The sequence below is a fragment of the Monocercomonoides exilis genome, assembly GCF_001643675.1.
Source record: "Monocercomonoides exilis strain PA203 chromosome Unknown scaffold14-1859848, whole genome shotgun sequence".
NCBI classification, from domain to species: Eukaryota; Preaxostyla; order Oxymonadida; family Polymastigidae; genus Monocercomonoides; species Monocercomonoides exilis.
In genome coordinates, this window is record NW_027150559.1 from 1,210,736 (window position 1) to 1,227,106 (window position 16,371).

The 16,371-nt window shown below is 34.6% G+C and overlaps 5 protein-coding genes across 5 annotated transcripts; 3 read left to right on the forward strand and 2 right to left on the reverse strand.

Moving 5' to 3' along the window:
• Window positions 1-141: 141 nt before the first annotated feature.
• On the forward strand, window positions 142-1,926 carry MONOS_2473 (putative Rhomboid family). The gene is made up of 9 exons (XM_067872396.1): window positions 142-326; window positions 369-423; window positions 482-559; window positions 609-725; window positions 771-893; window positions 945-1,061; window positions 1,138-1,313; window positions 1,399-1,502; window positions 1,595-1,926. Exons 1-9 carry the CDS (start codon window positions 190-192, stop codon window positions 1,708-1,710), a joined length of 1,023 nt encoding a protein of 340 aa, XP_067730445.1. The 5' UTR covers window positions 142-189; the 3' UTR covers window positions 1,711-1,926.
• Window positions 1,927-2,111: 185 nt separating this feature from the next.
• MONOS_2472 (putative RAN binding protein) lies at window positions 2,112-7,591 on the reverse strand (the record flags this gene model as incomplete). The annotated part of the gene is made up of 12 exons (XM_067872395.1): window positions 2,112-2,222; window positions 2,324-2,404; window positions 2,493-2,609; window positions 2,740-2,855; window positions 3,041-3,179; window positions 3,349-4,228; window positions 4,518-4,612; window positions 4,775-5,032; window positions 5,264-5,940; window positions 6,201-6,873; window positions 7,151-7,419; window positions 7,531-7,591. 12 exons carry the CDS (start codon window positions 7,589-7,591, stop codon window positions 2,112-2,114), a joined length of 3,477 nt encoding a protein of 1,158 aa, XP_067730446.1.
• Window positions 7,592-8,529: 938 nt separating this feature from the next.
• Window positions 8,530-9,149, reverse strand: MONOS_2471 (putative 40S ribosomal protein S27-1). Its single transcript, XM_067872394.1, has 3 exons — window positions 9,100-9,149; window positions 8,898-9,025; window positions 8,530-8,754 (listed from the first exon to the last, which is right to left on the reverse strand). The coding sequence occupies exons 1-3, from the start codon at window positions 9,109-9,111 to the stop codon at window positions 8,628-8,630; spliced, it is 267 nt and encodes an 88-aa protein (XP_067730447.1). The 5' UTR covers window positions 9,112-9,149; the 3' UTR covers window positions 8,530-8,627.
• A 28-nt stretch (window positions 9,150-9,177) lies between these two features.
• On the forward strand, window positions 9,178-12,465 carry MONOS_2470 (uncharacterized protein; the record flags this gene model as incomplete). The annotated part of the gene is made up of 2 exons (XM_067872393.1): window positions 9,178-11,773; window positions 12,024-12,465. The coding sequence occupies exons 1-2, from the start codon at window positions 9,207-9,209 to the stop codon at window positions 12,463-12,465; spliced, it is 3,009 nt and encodes a 1,002-aa protein (XP_067730448.1). The 5' UTR covers window positions 9,178-9,206.
• A 194-nt stretch (window positions 12,466-12,659) lies between these two features.
• Window positions 12,660-14,149, forward strand: MONOS_2469 (putative p24 family protein beta-1). Its single transcript, XM_067872391.1, has 5 exons — window positions 12,660-12,839; window positions 12,919-13,096; window positions 13,183-13,296; window positions 13,372-13,484; window positions 13,570-14,149. The coding sequence occupies exons 1-5, from the start codon at window positions 12,681-12,683 to the stop codon at window positions 13,582-13,584; spliced, it is 579 nt and encodes a 192-aa protein (XP_067730449.1). The 5' UTR covers window positions 12,660-12,680; the 3' UTR covers window positions 13,585-14,149.
• Window positions 14,150-16,371: the final 2,222 nt, after the last annotated feature.

The window sequence follows — 16,371 nt, forward strand, 5'->3', positions numbered from 1 at the left end:
AAGAAGGGAAAAAATGGAGAAAAAGAAAGATTCTGTGAAAAGATGAGAGCTGCTAACATATTTTCTCTCTATTTATTTAAAGCTTCCTAAAAAAGATTATTATTTCCTAATAAACTCTGTTCCAAAAATACCCATTTTTAATTTTAATTTTTTGGGTTTCATTAATTATTTTTGTTGAAAGGATTATTTATGAATACCCAAAAAGATGAATCAAAAGATACAGATTTGTTTTTACCAGGAGATGATTGGCTAAGCATTGGAAGCAAGGAAGGACAAAATCAATTTTCTCAATCTTTTCCTTCTGCATCTCCTTTTAACATTCCAAGGTTAATATTCTCTCAGTTAAAAATGATATCATTATGTTTTAGACAAGAACCATTGATTATAGATAATTCTTCATCAAGCCAAACAACTTTATTATCAGTATATGCTTTTTTTCAATTTTTTTGTAAAACTTTAACTTATTTCTTCAAATTTTTAGACTTTCAAAGATGAAATACAAGAAAATTCCTTTTGGACTCAAAATTTGGAGGGTACACAACAGTACAGTTATTTAAATGTGTGACGCTGAAAATTTTCAATGTTCCGATAAAAAATTTTTAATTCAGTTGATAATGTCATTCATCGGGTGCGGATGTCTTGTGGGTCGCATGTGCTCTCCTGTCCGGAAATTAGATTGGAAGAGATATTTTTTGAGTTTTTCATTTTGGATATCAATAATTCAGGTTTGCTTCTTTATCAAATACGACAATTAACAATATTCATTGTAGATTTTAACATACATCATATTGTTTTTTAAACGAGATAAAGGATGCTCAATTTTTTCCATTGATGACAAAACTCTTTTTAAATTTGGAGCTTTAAATTACAAACATATAAAGTCAAAATTTTCTGTATGAAACGGTTTTTAGTTTTTAGAATTGACCATTCTTTTCTTTTTATAGATTTATCGATTCATAACAAGCATTATCTTGCATAACAGCATTATACACCTTATTTTGAACATTCTTTTTCAGCACCGATTGCTATTAGTTAAAGAAGGCAAATGGGGAAAACTAAAGGTTGCATCATATTTTTTTTAGCATTTTTTAGCATATATATAATTTCCTTTTATAATCCTTTTATTAAAATTGCAAGACCGCCTGTCTATTTTTTGGTTCAGGGGCGTATGGATGCCTTGTATTCTGCGCAATAAATGCAGTGGCAAAAAGCAACAGCATTTCAGTTGCCAGCAGTTCTGCAATGTTTGGCATTTGCGGAGGGTGGATAATGAAGATGATAATTGAGAGGAAATCATTAAGTAAAGGACAAATGTTTGTTAGAAATCATAAACTTTTTAAGAATTTCAAATTTATTTCTTTTTTTATTCTGCAAAAAAAATGCAAATAATTCAAACAGAATTGATTGCTGCTTGTCAATCGGGTTGTATGCAATTGGTGTGTTACTCTGCAGCCTTTTTGGGTGCCTTAGCTTCTTGCCTAATCTCGGAGGGATGATTGGAGGTTTTATTTCATGTTTATTAAGCTATTTCCCACTTATAGTAACAATTTTTTTTTACAACAATTTGTAACTCGAAATGTGTTATTATGTACAGGATGTTTAATTAGTGGAATATTTATGATTGATAACAGGCGAATTGTATCAATTTCAATAATTGCTCTTCTTTCACTGATCTTAATCCTTCTTGCAATGTTTATTTTCTCGCCGTGAAGAGGGAAAAGTCTTAAAATCAAACAATATTACCACTTTATTTGATTGTTATTGAGATTATATCAAGAAAAGTTGTTAAAAGTTCGGAGATAACCACTTTTTTTCACTTTTGAAACCCAAGTTTTTGTGTCTTTGTTGGATTTCGTTCGTTTTTTAATATTTATTTTTTTTTTTTTTTCGAAAAATTGAAGTGCTCAATAAAGTCATTTAAAGTCACAAGAAAGTGTAGAGTGAGGAAAAGAAAGAAAGAAAAAAGAAAAAAGAAAATCAAATTGAAATGCCTAACTGAAAGGAACATAAATTACTAGCGTGAACTGTGAAAATGACTCTACGGTGGTGTGGTGAATGAATGGGGTTGAGCGAAGTGATGATGTGAAACACACAAAAGTAAATTGATTCCTCTATCGCAAATTGTCGAAGTTGTGTCCATATGCTTCTCTCCACACACAGAAGTTATTGGGAAATCGCGTTTGTCCCTGATCTTCGATGTTCCATTCGATGTTGTGAAGCATCTGGGAATCAGAGAAAAGTTGTTAAGCATTGTTAAATTCAACAAAAATCAAAATAAATTTAAAAAATATGAAAATTTTGAGAAAAACTTTTTTTAACAAACATTCACAATTGACTTTTGAATTTCCTCTTGCTTTTCTGGTGGGACAGACTTTACAAGCTGCTCAATGAACATCATAAAGAGCTGATAAAAAATTAAAAATAAAAAAAGATCGAAAGAAAGAATTAATAAAATCATTAAATTTTCTATTAACATGATTATTTCACAATACATTGTTTTTGTAGCAAGAAAGGCAAAATAGAGAATAAGTTGAAGGAGGCGAAAGCCGCTGATCTTTAAGAGAAATCTGGAACAGGGTCGTCATCAACGATGGCAAGAAAGATGGGAGCTGAAATCATCAACATTGGCAAAGGAAAAGGGGGAGGGAAGCGGATGTGGTATTTCATTTGATAAAAAAATAATTATAAATAAATAAATAAAACTGATTTATAACAGAAAATTATAAAGATTCAAGTAACCTTTGTTTCCACAGCCCTCCATGTCTGCATTGCAGGTGTTTCTTTTCGCTCGTTTTCTTTCAAAAAGCGGAAGAGGCAAGTGAACACCATGCAACTAAGATCAACATATTCGTCTTCTGCATTACATATGTATTTATTTTTCCATTGTAATTGTCACAAAACGAAATGCATATGATTAATTGAATTCATTGTCATGTGATTTACACATCAATTGATAATGACCATTTAAAAATATGATAACAAGAAATGCAAAAAAAGAATACATATGAAAAATAATGCAAAAGAAGTCCAATAAGCAAACTTTGCGATGTAATGGCCTCGTTTAACTTGTGCAAAATGTCTTCAAAAATAGGAAGAGGAACAGTCAGCAGAAGAGCAGGTCGTTTTAAGCTCAATACACTCAAGAATTTCAGCACTCTGGATACAACTTTTGGATAAAGCTGGATAGAAAAAAGAAAATAAATAAATAAATAAATAAATAAATAAATAAATAAATAAATAAATAAATAAATAAATAAATAAATAAATAAATAAATAAATAAATAAATAAATAAATAAATAAATAAATAAATAAATAAATAAATGTATTTCATCCAACAAATTCCACACCATCCATTCTCTGTTGCAGACAACACACAGCAGCTTCATCGCCACTGCGATTGCTCTTTCGAGTGAGTCATCTCCATAAAACAGACACACACTGAACGGCACATACGAGCCAGTCAGAGCATTCGTGAGGATCACCAGCAGCTGCCCAATCGGCTGAAGGCGCTCTGAATAGATCGTTTTCTGCTCTTCGCTGAAGATGCTTTCGTTTGCTGAAGACGAAGAAGAAGACGATGAAGACGATGATGAAGCAGAGGAGCCAAACGAGAACAGAGAAGAAAAACTCGATGAATTTGACTGAGATGTCAAAGATGCTGAAGAAGAAGCTGGTGAAGCAGAAGAAGCAGAAGAAGAACCAGAAGCAGAAGAAGCAGATGATGACGACACATCATTTGAATTCATCGCTCCTCCAACAACTCTTCCATCTTTTCCAGCTTCCCCTGGAGCATCGAGGCTTCTGGCACCGATGAACTCGCCAACCTCAACGACAATCTGTGCAGCACAGCGGAAGATGACAATGCCATCTGCACTGCCTGTGTCATCAGAGAGGCGGCGGTTTCTAGACAGCGTCAGCTCTCCCACGACTTTCAGGAGGGAACCCAACAAGGGAAAATCTTTGAGCAGCAAGGCAGCGTTGACGAGGCGGGAGAAAAGAGGCATGAATGGCAGGAGCACTGCAAGGACGACGGTGATGAACTTGTGCGACTGGCAGGCAGAGAGCAGGCCCCGAAGCTCGGCGCAGAGGCAGAGGAGAGGCAGCTTCTTGGCAGAGACGGTAGAGACAAGGTCTGAAGGAGAGTATTGGTTGAGGAGGGAGAGGGAAGTGACAAAGGGTTCGAAGAAGGAGGTGATGTGGATGTGATATGTGTCGGTGAAGAGGATGCTGGAAGATTGGTTTTAAGGGTGAAATTCATAAAAATTCATATTAAGAAAGAAATAGTAAAGTTAATGAAAGTAAAGAAAAGAAAAGGAAGAAAGAAAGGAAGGAAGAAAGAAAGAAAGAAAGAGAGAAAGAAAGAAAGAAAGAAAGAAAGAAAGAGAGAGAGAGAGAGAGAGAAAGAAAGAAAGAAAGAAAGAAAGAAAGAAAGAAAGAAAGGAAAAAAAAATAAAGATAAATTAATGTTAATTGAAGAACACATCCATTTTGGATGTAAAAAAGGAGTTGCGCAAACCTTCCGAGAACCTTGAAGAATGAAATGCTGAGACGAGATGGCACAGAAAGGAAAGGAAATGAGTCCTTTGTGTGATGTGTTAGAAGCTTCATTGGCTGAATGATAAAATGAAAATTGAAGATGAAAATCAATAAGAATAAGAGAAAGAATAAATGAGAAAAAAAAGAAAAGATAAGATAAAAAGAAAGAAAGAAAAACATAAAAGAAGCATTGTCAATAATCGCAATCATCAATAATCATAATAATAAAATACACACAAATTCCATTTTAAGAAACTCCTTTTGAGTGATGTGGCCTTCGATCCATTCTTTAAACAGCGCAAGCGAATCCTGAATAACTTTGCCCTCATCCACTTCATCCACCCTCATTTTACTCTTTCTCTTCTCCATCATTTCGACACTTTCTGCCTTTGGCGAATAAAACAGGCGCAGATCATCCAGCGCTGCCCCAACCATCAGCGAAAGCGCCTCTCTCTGCGACTCAAACTGGCACAAGCGCATGACTGGCTTAACAATCTGTAGTCAAAAAAATAAATAAAATAATAAAACAAAAATAAATAAAATAAATTTATCCACATTTCATTAGCAATACAAGATAAAACATCATCTCATTAAATCACAGAAGTCATATAAAGTAACTTTAAATTGCTTGATTATTTTTTTCTCAATGTGCATTCATTCATTCACTCGTTCATTCATTCATCCATTCATCCATCCATCTCAAAATATCACAAAATTCACACACACCATTTCAGTCGCCCGCAGTGTGTCCACCATAAACCTCTTCCGAAACATCGACATGAACCGAATCAGCGCCCTCGCCACTCTCTCCAGTGCGACTTCCAACTCGCCCTTTTGAGCGCTTCCTTCTCTTTTCTGTGCCTCTCTGCCTGTCTCCAGCAGCGCCTCCAGCAGCGTCGCCTGCGCCAGAGCTGCCTGGCTGCCCTGCGGACTCGCCATTCCTCCTCCAAAGGCAGCAGACTGTGCATAGATTTGCTGGGACTGTAATGATTGTAATGATTGATGAGATTGCTGCAGTAATTGGAGTGTCTGGAAGCAGCAGCAGCAGAGCGTGGCGTCGAGGCTGTCGTCTTCGGAGTCCTTTGCGGGGGTGATTGTGGCTGGACGGCGGTCGACGGTGTCTGTGGCAATCAGAATAAGCCATGTGATGCGAGTGAGCAGAACAGCTGCCTGTTGTAGAGAAGGGGCAGGGGCAGAGGAAGAGGCAGTGAGAGAGGCAGTGGTATTCAGAAGAGGGTTGGCAGAAGCATCAGAAGAGGTTAACTGGATGAGTGTTTTCAGGCCAGAATGGAAGTTCGTGAAGAGTGTTTGGATGTAGTTGCGGAGTGGGGTCGGGTCGAAGCGGATGAGATCTGCCACAGAGTTGAGCTGCTTGGACAGCTCGACTTCGCATTCGAGTGGGTCTGTTTGAGGTGGAAAGGGTAAATAAGGTTAGGGAAATAGTAATAATAATAATAATAATAATAATTAGATTTAAAAAGAAAGAAATGAATAAAGAACAAAATACAATTTTTAAAAATTGAAAAACAAAAATATTTAAAAAAAAGCACAAAGAAGGTCAAAACAAAACAAAGAGAAAAGGAATCTTCGTTGTGAAAAGTATTAATATTTATCTAAAATCGCATCAGAACAAAATAAAAAATAAATAAAAAAAATACATCACCTTGCATAGTCAGTTCATGTGACACAGCCTTTTCAGCGATCTCTATACGAGTGCTGATAAACTGCGAGGCGATTCTGGAGACATACTCCTGCCAAGTCATCGATGGCTCTGGGGACGATGTGGCAGCAGCAACAGGCACAGGCGACTGCGAAAAGGGAGGAGAAAGTGCAGCATTCTGCATATTTGGTGAAGTCAAAGCAGAAGAAGAAGAGGAAGAGGAAGAAGAAGCACCCCCCATACTCCCTGCCCCACCTGCTGCTTTCCCCAGCCACCTCCCTCCAGCGCTGACGATCTGTGCCCAGACAGCAAGAAGGAGGGAAAGGTTGTGCTGTGCCCACTCCCAGTGTGTCAGAGCCTTCATTGTGAGCGAGGCAAGCAGCTGGAGGAATTTCTGCCCTGTCGGTGAGGGCATTGGCGTCTGCGGCCGGCCAGCCAGAAGCGACGCCTGGGAAGGGTCAGAGACGCAGAGGAGATCAGCCAGCGTGTGGTGGCTGCGGAGGCGGAGGAGGAGGAGGCAGAGCTGGTGGAACACTTCAGACGAGGCGAGGACAGCTTCCATCGACATCAGCTCGTTTGTCCTGCTGACGATGCTGTAGAGGAAGCCGGTGCGTTTGGCGTCGGAGGAGAAGATGGACGACCAGATGAGAGAGAAATAGCCCACTACGCTTAGAGCCTGGTTGTTTGGGAGAAGGAGAAGGGAGAAGAAGAGAAGAAGAGAAGAAGAGAAGAAGAGAAGAAGAGAAGAAGAGAAGAAGAGAAGAAGAGAAAGAGGAAGGAGATGATGATTGTGAAGATAAATGAAATGATATATGCATAGCGTTGCAATTGGAAATAAATAAATAAGTTAGTTGTTTAAAGAAACAGACATATTGCACAAACAACAAATCATTCATCAAAAAATAAATAAATAAATAAATAAATAAATTATTTTCTAAAGAACAAAGACACACCAATGCTTTATCGTTTTCTGACAACGTGCCATCCATCCGCTTGACGAGTGCAAAGCAGACAGCGATGGTAGTCATGGCGCTGCATTCAGTCTGCACAGCTCCTGCCTCATTGGATTGTTCGCCTTCGACAAACTCTCTCCAGGAATTGGGCAGATGGATAACCTGGACTTCAGATGCAATGCCCTTGTGGAGTGTGCCGATGAAGTCATATGACAAACACTGCTCAGCAAGAGAAAGCGAGACGCGAAGGATGCGGTGAGAAAACGATGCTATTAAAATAAACATCAGGGTGAAAAAATAAAAGAAAAGAAAGTTGTTTTGAATTGTATCGAAAATAATATATCGAGCATGAGCGAGATGTATTTATAAGCAGCACAAACGATGAAGACCAGCAAATCCACCAGAATTCCACTGCACAATTGTGGAAGCTGCAAGCTTCATCGTTGGTAGTAGTGAAGTGTCCCTGAATTTAATTTGAAGCTTTTCCAAAAATAAGTTTTTTCAAAAGTGAACATATTATATTCATACTTTTCTATGTTCAGCAAAGGTGAAAAGATTTTGAGTGTTTAATCTAATTTCTCGGACAAGTTCGCTCAACATTTCCAAGCCAATGTAAATGTGGTTCATTGTCTGTGTAAAGCACACTCCAATTTCAGTTGTATTTACTTCGTTTTGATCAAAAACCCAGATAATCTTGCTAATTCTTGCATAAGCCTCACATACTGATTGCAAAGCTGTAACAAATGCAGGGAGCTGATTCTGGGATAATTGAGAATTTGAAGAAAACGACTGTTCAATCAATGAAGGGGATCTATGAACAAGAAATTGGTAAAGAAATGTTTCTGTTGAAAAATGTAAATATTTCAAAATTATAAAATTAAATCAATATTATTGCAAAACAATGATATTTAAGGGTAGATGCATTTTGTATTAATATAGAAGATCATGCAAACTCGTCTCAAGTTTTGATTCTACAGTCAATGTTGTAAGATGAACAGAAAAGAATCTATTTAGTGAACGACTCGCAACAAAAATAGCATAAGGATTTGAAGAATGAAGAAGGATTAGCTTGCAGTTTGCAATAACTTCAGGAGAATTTGAAAACTCTTGCAACGAAGCAAAAAGTTGTCTCATTTGTTCTTGGGGAGCACCAAGAAAATATTGAGTTGTAGCTTGCTCAAATTGCTTGAGTTGATCAACATTCATGAATAGAAGCAATTGCGCAACTATAAAACAAGAGCCAAAGGAATAAATGAAAAATATTTAATTTTCTGTACCATAACAAATGTTTGATATCTTTCTTTAGGAATTTCGAGTTGATTGCTTTCATAATTTTTCAATTTGACAAAAGAAATTTTATTGTTCAATCAAAAACAAAGCTTATGAAACGATAAAATTGCTTCTGTTCGTGTACGATGGGAAATGATCAAGAATAAATCTTCATTCTAGAAGAATAATTATCTAAAAGCGAAATGAATTACTTTGCCTTCCTTCTATATCTAACACCAGTTGTGAGACGTGCTTTTCCTCCAGTTGGAGTGCAGATAACATTGGCGCAGTTTCCGCAAACAACTGTCGAAGTGGCGTGACTGAAAACAGTCATGCTGTAATTATATGAAATGCAAATAAGAATTAATAAAGTTTGAAAATGAAACACAATAGTTTCGGAAGATTACGAAAAATATCAATAAAATAAAGAAATTTACAAAATAATCAAAGTTAACAAATCATAATCAAAGCTACAAACATTTTCTGGCAATTGTGGCACTTAACATCCATGAAATAGCTATTTGGGGACTGAACAAGGCGCTTAAGCTTGTAGCTTTGCCTTTCAGATTTCTTTGAAGGATGAAGGAGATCTACTTTGAATTGATACTAAAAACGTTTTAAATGGATTGATAAAAATGAGTAAGTTAATATCAATTAACGTTCATCATAATATATGATACCTTCTTGACCATTTTGAAGTTTTTTCCCACAGATTGATCAATGAAAATTCCGCTATTGAGATTATTATCCCTTACTCCGAAAATAATTGCATGAACCATTTTTAAACATGGCCCTGAATTCTTTTGGGGAAATTCATTTTAAAAACCTTGGAAGATCAACTGTTGCTATTCGTAACTGTCGCAAAGGTGAAGACATATGCTTAGAAGAACCGCTTATACGGTCTTTTCCTCCCGAAGACTGGTTTATTCAAATATGCGATACATTCGAAGTTGATAGAACGTTTGGTGTATTTCTCATTGGGTATGCGTTTTCCGAGGAAAGATTTAGAAATTGGGTGTACAACGAAATGTTTGCTCCTGATACATCAACACTTGATATATATTCTTCCTTTAAAGATACTCTGTCTGCATTTGTTGGCCCATTAAATAACTATCTTTCTCATCGATATAAGCATCATCCAAAACATTGGAATAAACATATAAAATCGGAACCATACATTTTTAATTCGGATAATTTGGAAAGAATGTGGCTTTTATGGAATACAAATGTCCATTCGTTTCAAGCGTATTTTGATTTAGAAGAAACCGGAGATGCTTCTCGACCAACAAGTGACAATAAGGATGAGTATGATTTTGAAGCAGACGAGCATCCTTATGTTGAAGTTTCGGAAGAAATAGGGAAAAATCTTGGAACAGCAATATTTGAAGTTGCTTCAAGAGTTCCTCATTCTTGCGCACCAAATATGAGTTACACTCTTATGAACAGTACTTTTACGGGGCTTCGTTATCGTTGTGTTCGCCCTGTTAAAGTGGGTGAAATATTGTCATTTTCATACATTGATGCATATGACTTGCTTTTTCGGTCAACATTAATGCGTCGAGCAGATCTCTTGCGTCACAAATACTTCTTTTGTTTGTGCCCACGCTGCCGCGATGAAGATTACACACGTGCATTCCCCTGTCCTTCCTGGCATCACTGCAAAAGAAAGACATCTTCAGCAACACCTTCGTCATCTTCAGGCTCTTCGCAAGCTTCGTCAAATGATTTCGCACATTCCTCAAAGTCATTCTGTGCTTCATATGAATTTCCCTCTGAGCGGCCGCTTGCAGTGCGATGTGACGTGGAAGGGTGGAAATTTGTCCATCGCCACCCAGAAATGTTTGACTCTTCAGGAGTTGAGCTGCATGTAGGGCTTCCAAAACCTTCTCTTTCGATCTTCATCGAGGAAGATGAAAGCAAAACAGGAAAAATTGAAGAGAAAACAATGCTGCCGCCTCACAGTGATTCTGACCAGACGCCAGTTGCATTTCCTATCTGCTCTCCGTCTTCTGTTATTCGATCGTGCCCATCAGCACCTCTTTTCTGGGGAGAAGCTGTTGATAAGCTGTATTTTATGGGAGATGTTGTTGGGGAAGAAGATGAAAGGAATGTGATATCATCATCTTCATCATCATCAACTTCTTCTTCTTCTTCAACGTCTTCTTCTTCTTCCTCCTCCTCTTTATCTTCTTCTTCTTTTCCTTCTTCTATTTCATCTCAACAATCTCACCCATCTCAAAAAAGAATGAACATTTCAAATTCTTCACTGCCCATCCATTTGCAGTGCCAGTATGTTCAGAAGCCCTGGCGATGTTTGAACTGCTCTGCGAGATTCACTGAAGAAGAGATGAATGTGATAGATTCGCCAGATATTGAAGATAAAGTGGATAAAAGAGAAGAAACTGAAGAGGAAAGAGAGGGAAAAGGAGAAAGAGAAGAAAAAGGAGGAAAAGAGAAGAGAGAGGAAAGAGAAGAAAGAGAACGAAAAGAGAAGAATGAGAAAGTAGAGAAAAGAGGAATAAGTCGTTATGTGTGGGAGAAAGTGTTAGGGAAGTTAGTGCTGCAGGCAGTTGGGAAGGATTATGAAGTGATTAAGCAGCTTGTGAAGGAGGCAGCACAGGAAGATGAAGAAGAAGATGAAGAAGAAGATGAAGAAGATGATGACGACGACGTATCACTTTCTGAATGGGATGGAGAAGAAGATCTGGAGGAGAGGATGAAGAAAGAAGAAGATGAAGAAGAAGAAAGAGAAAAGGAAATGAAAAGTGAAATAGGAGAAAGAAAAGAAGAAAGAAAAGGCGATATTGAAGCAGCGATTGATGCCGAGATTGAGAGGACGAAGGCGAAGCTGAGGCGAATGAAGAAGAAAGAGAGGAAGATAAAGAGGATGAGGCAGATGCTGCAGGAAACGCAGGCAATGCGGATGATGAGGAAGAAGCTGAGTGACTTGAAGAAAAATGAAATGATGGTGAAATATGAAGCGTTTTTGAAGGAGAAGGAAAAAATTGCTAATTGTGATGATGATGATAGAAAAGGTGATGAAGCAAAGAAGGAAGGAAAAGAAGAAGTAAATGAAGATGAAGATGAAGATGAAAATGAAAATGAAAATGTGAACATCGATGTAGGAGTATGTCAAAATGAAGAAGGCGATTCAGAAAGCAATGAAGAAGATAAATTTATTCGTGTAGGAGGGGCAGATGCAGAGCAGTATCAAAAGAACCCTCTTCTGCGAAAGATGCATTTGGAGTGTATTTTAAATGAATGTGTGAAGCATTTTGGTTATCAGCATTGGACAGCAGGTTACTTGTATGAACAGCTGCTCGACTGGAACTATATGTGGATCAATGATATGTTGTGTGTTTTTATGTGTTTTGTGGTGTTGCTTTATTGAAAAAGAAAAGAGAGAGAGAGAGAGAGAGAGAGAAAGAAGAGAAGAGAAAAGAAAGGAAAAGAAAAGAAAAGAAAAGAAATGATAAATTTGAGGGTTTTTTTTTTTTTTTTTTTTTTTTTTTTTTTTTTTTTTTTATTTATTTATTTATTTATTTATTTATTTATTTGTTCTCTATCTATCCATCTGTATCCTTCAATAACACCAATTTTTCAGTCTTGTCCCACACCCAGTTGAAGCAATCGTCACAACAGCAGCTCCTCTGCTGCGATATTGCAAGAACGTAACCAAAGATGGCATAAGCTTCTCATCAGGCGTTTCCTATTTCGCCCAGCGCGTCGCATTCATATTGGAATCTCTTTCTCAAAGCACTTCTATCATGGAAGAAATGAAAATTACAGTGAATAAAACAAAAAATGATCAAACACATAAATTTGTTTCGCTTTACCCGGAGCTTCCGGAAGATTTTGACATGATTGATGAAATGCAGAATCTTTTTGAAGAAGCTCTTGTTCCATTTATTTCTGAATGGGGAATAAATGAATCAATATCGCATTTCTTGATTAATCATATAAAGGGCGGAAAAGAAAGGGGGCTGAGAATTCTTAAAGAAGCAGAAGTTGTTGGTGAATATGAGCCATTGGATTCTGACGAATAGTTTTGCGAGATTAATCGATTTTTCTTTTTTTATCTGTTTTATTTAAAATGTAATGTTCATATTTTATTTTAAAAAATATTGTTCAAATATAATTTTTGAACATAATTGTTTTAGTTTTTACAACAATTTTATTCTTTTTTGAATTTTGATGTATTTTCTTTTTTTGTAAACTAAATAAAGGGTTTATTCCCTTCATACATCTTTACAAAACTGAAATGATCTTTTGCCTTCTTCTTATTGCCCCTTCGTTCGGGTTCTTATTTAATATGACTGAAACAATACATGAGGGATTTTTAGAGCATTTTAGAAAGGGTCAAGAAGTTCAGGGACGCTATTTTATTGTGAAAGGTGGAGTTGGCTCTGTTTATCTGACCGTATGAAATGTTATAAATTCTGAAAAGATTTTGTATTATCTAATGCAATGATTTCATTTGACAATTTTCAAAATATAAGGTTACCGATCCAAATGGAGACGTTTGCCTTTCCTCCAATGGTCGTGATGAAAAATTCTCTTTTAATGCACCTTATGAAGGAGAATACCGCTTCAAATTCATGTCACACTCATCAGCTTCTACTAAAACAATTAGTTTTCTTCTCGAAGAGCGCACTGTCGAGCAGCACGCACGAGAAAGTTTGCATCATTAACTCCTTTTCTTCCTTCTGTTTTCAAAAAATAATAATGTGAATTTATATTCATAACTTAAAATCTTTATATAGAAATGATGTCTGGCTCTGAACTTGAAAAAGGATATTTTGAGTTGGCACACGATATGGATTCAATCGTGAAAAAGCAAGATATTATTAAGGCGAAAGAAAGAGAACACAGAGAAAGTTTGCATAGCATAAACATATTTTTGTTTTCTTTTTGTTTTGGCAAAAATCCGATTACTTTTTTTTCATTAATAGCGAGCTTGACTGCAAGAAAACGATTGACTTTTTGGGGAGTGTTGTTAATTCTTACGGTTTTAGCTTCATCTATAGTACATATTAGTTATCTCATGAAGTTGTTTAAAAACAGAGTATGAAAATTTTGATATCTTTTGAAATATTTAATTTGCTAACATCGAAATTGAAAAAAATTTTTTTGCATTCTACAAATTTTAGGAACAAAAAGTTTAAGCTCACTTAATAAATGCGAATACAATTCTTTTCATAACATTTTTGATCAATTCACTTCTTTTCTTTACGGATTTTAAAATCAATAGTTGAATTATCTTTTGGTTTTTGAGATTAAACAGCAAAAAAATAGTATTTTGCAATAATTCGAGTTGATTTTTAAATCGAAAATAAAAAGTCCAAAGCTTTGAATTTCTTAATTATCATGTACTTAATATTTCAAAATTCGTTTGATTACTCGTTCTTTCAATAATTTTATTATGCAACTGTTGTATGGAGAAAAATACAATGTGTAATGGTTCCAAAGAAGACTCTTTTTCGTGTTTGGTCTATAATTTTTTCTGTTTTTATTTTTTTATTTATTTATTCATTCATTTCTGAGCTTATCAAACATTGTTCAATTTATTCAACGATGTTCTGAAAAAACTTTCTTTTCTTATTGAATGTTTTTCTACATGAATATTTTTCAAATGAGGAATCATTTTTGATATCATATTTTTTTGTTCAATAATTTTGACACGAAAATTTCCTTTGAATTTCACCAAAGAATAATGAAAAAGGAAAAATACTTATCAATGACAACTTCATCTTTGTTTCTGCAAAAGCATTGGAAAATACTGCAATCGTGATGTGTAAAGCATTTGAATACAAAATTACTTGCAAAATACAAACTTCCTTTGAAAAAACTGCACACCAAAAAAAGTTATGATTTCAAATATAACGATCCAAATTAATAATAATTATTAAGAAAATAACATTGAAAAAATAGTTCGATAATTCAAAACAATTCTTAAATTTGATTTTTGATGAAATTGTTTTTTTTTTTTTTTTTTTTTTTTTTTTTTTGAATAGTGATTAATGAATATTTTTTTTATCATTATTATTAAAAGACTTTGTTCTTTATTGACGATTCGTTGCATTAATTGCAAATTTCAATGTTTGAGATGAAAAAATGACAATAATCTCTTGAAGATGAATTTCAAATTACTTTTATTTATTGTTTGTTCATAAAGCAATTTTATAAATCGAATTATTCACATGAATAAATTGGACTTCAATAATAATCACCCATTTACAAAATAAATAAAAAAATCGATCACTTTCATGAAAGAAAAAATAAATACGCAACTAATAAATATTGAAATTTTTTGTCATAAAGATTGACCAAAAATTTATAGATTTTCAAATTTTTTCGCTTTCACTCTTCATCAAAAACATTTGAAATAGCATAATCCACTTCCTTTGGAACCATGGAACTCGACAGATGTGTTTTTTTCCATGTTTGTTTCAATCATTAGAAAACTGACAAAAAAAATGAAAATATTAAAAAATATAAATAGTTAGTGTTAATAATGGCGGACACTTTCAATAACTGTGGACAGTAGCATTTTCTCAACAACCGTTATTGAAAGTGGCATTTTGACAATTAACCCAATTATTCCCTCAATGAATATGAACTTATAAGTCAAACAAAAATTAAACAACTTGCTCTGCAGAATTTTGAAAAAAACATTTTTAATTTTCGGAGAAACTATAAGAATTTAAATTCTTATAGTTTCTCCGAAAATTAAAAATGTTTTTTTCAAAATTCTGCAGAGCAAGTTGTTTAATTTTTGTTTGACTTATAAGTTCATATTCATTGAGGGAATAATTGGGTTAATTGTCAAAATGCCACTTTCAATAACGGTTGTTGAGAAAATGCTACTGTCCACAGTTATTGAAAGTGTCCACCATTATTAACACTAACTACAGTCTGAATCGGATATAATCACATCGGTTTTTGCACAACTTTTTGTGACTATATCCGATTGTGATAATATACGATGCTGCTTAACACAGAAAAAAGTGAAATTAATTTTTTTTATATACAAATTTTGTGACAAATTTTTTATTTATGGAAATTCTACACAGAAACACATTTTTCAATAGAAATAACAATTTTTTAAGTTTTATAATTTTATTCAGACTTATTTGAGCTCATTTTTGAAAAAGCGAAAAATTGAAATTTCTGATCAAAAAAGCGATTTTTCAATGAAAAAATCACCCATAATAACAAAAAATGTGATTATATATTTTCTGCCCAGTGATTATATGCGATGAAAAATGAATGAAAAACAAGCAAAAAATGTCGCTGCATCGAAAAATGTGACAATAAACGATGTTGATTATATTCGACGTGATTATATCCGGTTTAGACTGCATATGGGGGAAAATACGGACTTTCAAACTTTTTTTGCACAAAGCATGAAAAAATTGTTTCACTCATAACTTTATTTTGCTTTCTCGAAATTCAAAATAAATCAGATTTTCATATCCGTAAACATGCATCGTTGAAATCAAAACAACAAGTTTTCCAACATTTCACAAATGTCAAAAAATGGAATCATTTTTATTGTGTTTTTTGATGTGAAAAAGTCAATGAAATATGCATAATTTTGCAATGAAAATGCCTGAAGCAAAATATTTTGCCCAATATATATATATATATTAATGTCTTGTTTTGAGAATATATATAGAATTATGTGATTATTTATGAAACGAAATAAAAAATCAAGATATTGATTGTTGAAAGGTCTTTTTCTCGTTGGCAAGTTGTTTTTTATTCGTATCATTTATATTTCCAGATTGTTGAAAACAATTGCTTGATGTTATAGTATGATAGCAGACAACTGTTGATGGTGTTATCAACTTTCAGCATTTTCATAATTCTCACAAATAAATAAACATGAGGAGAATAATATGAAACTTCAAACTGTTTCATTGAAAAATTTTGAACTTTTTTTTCCTTTT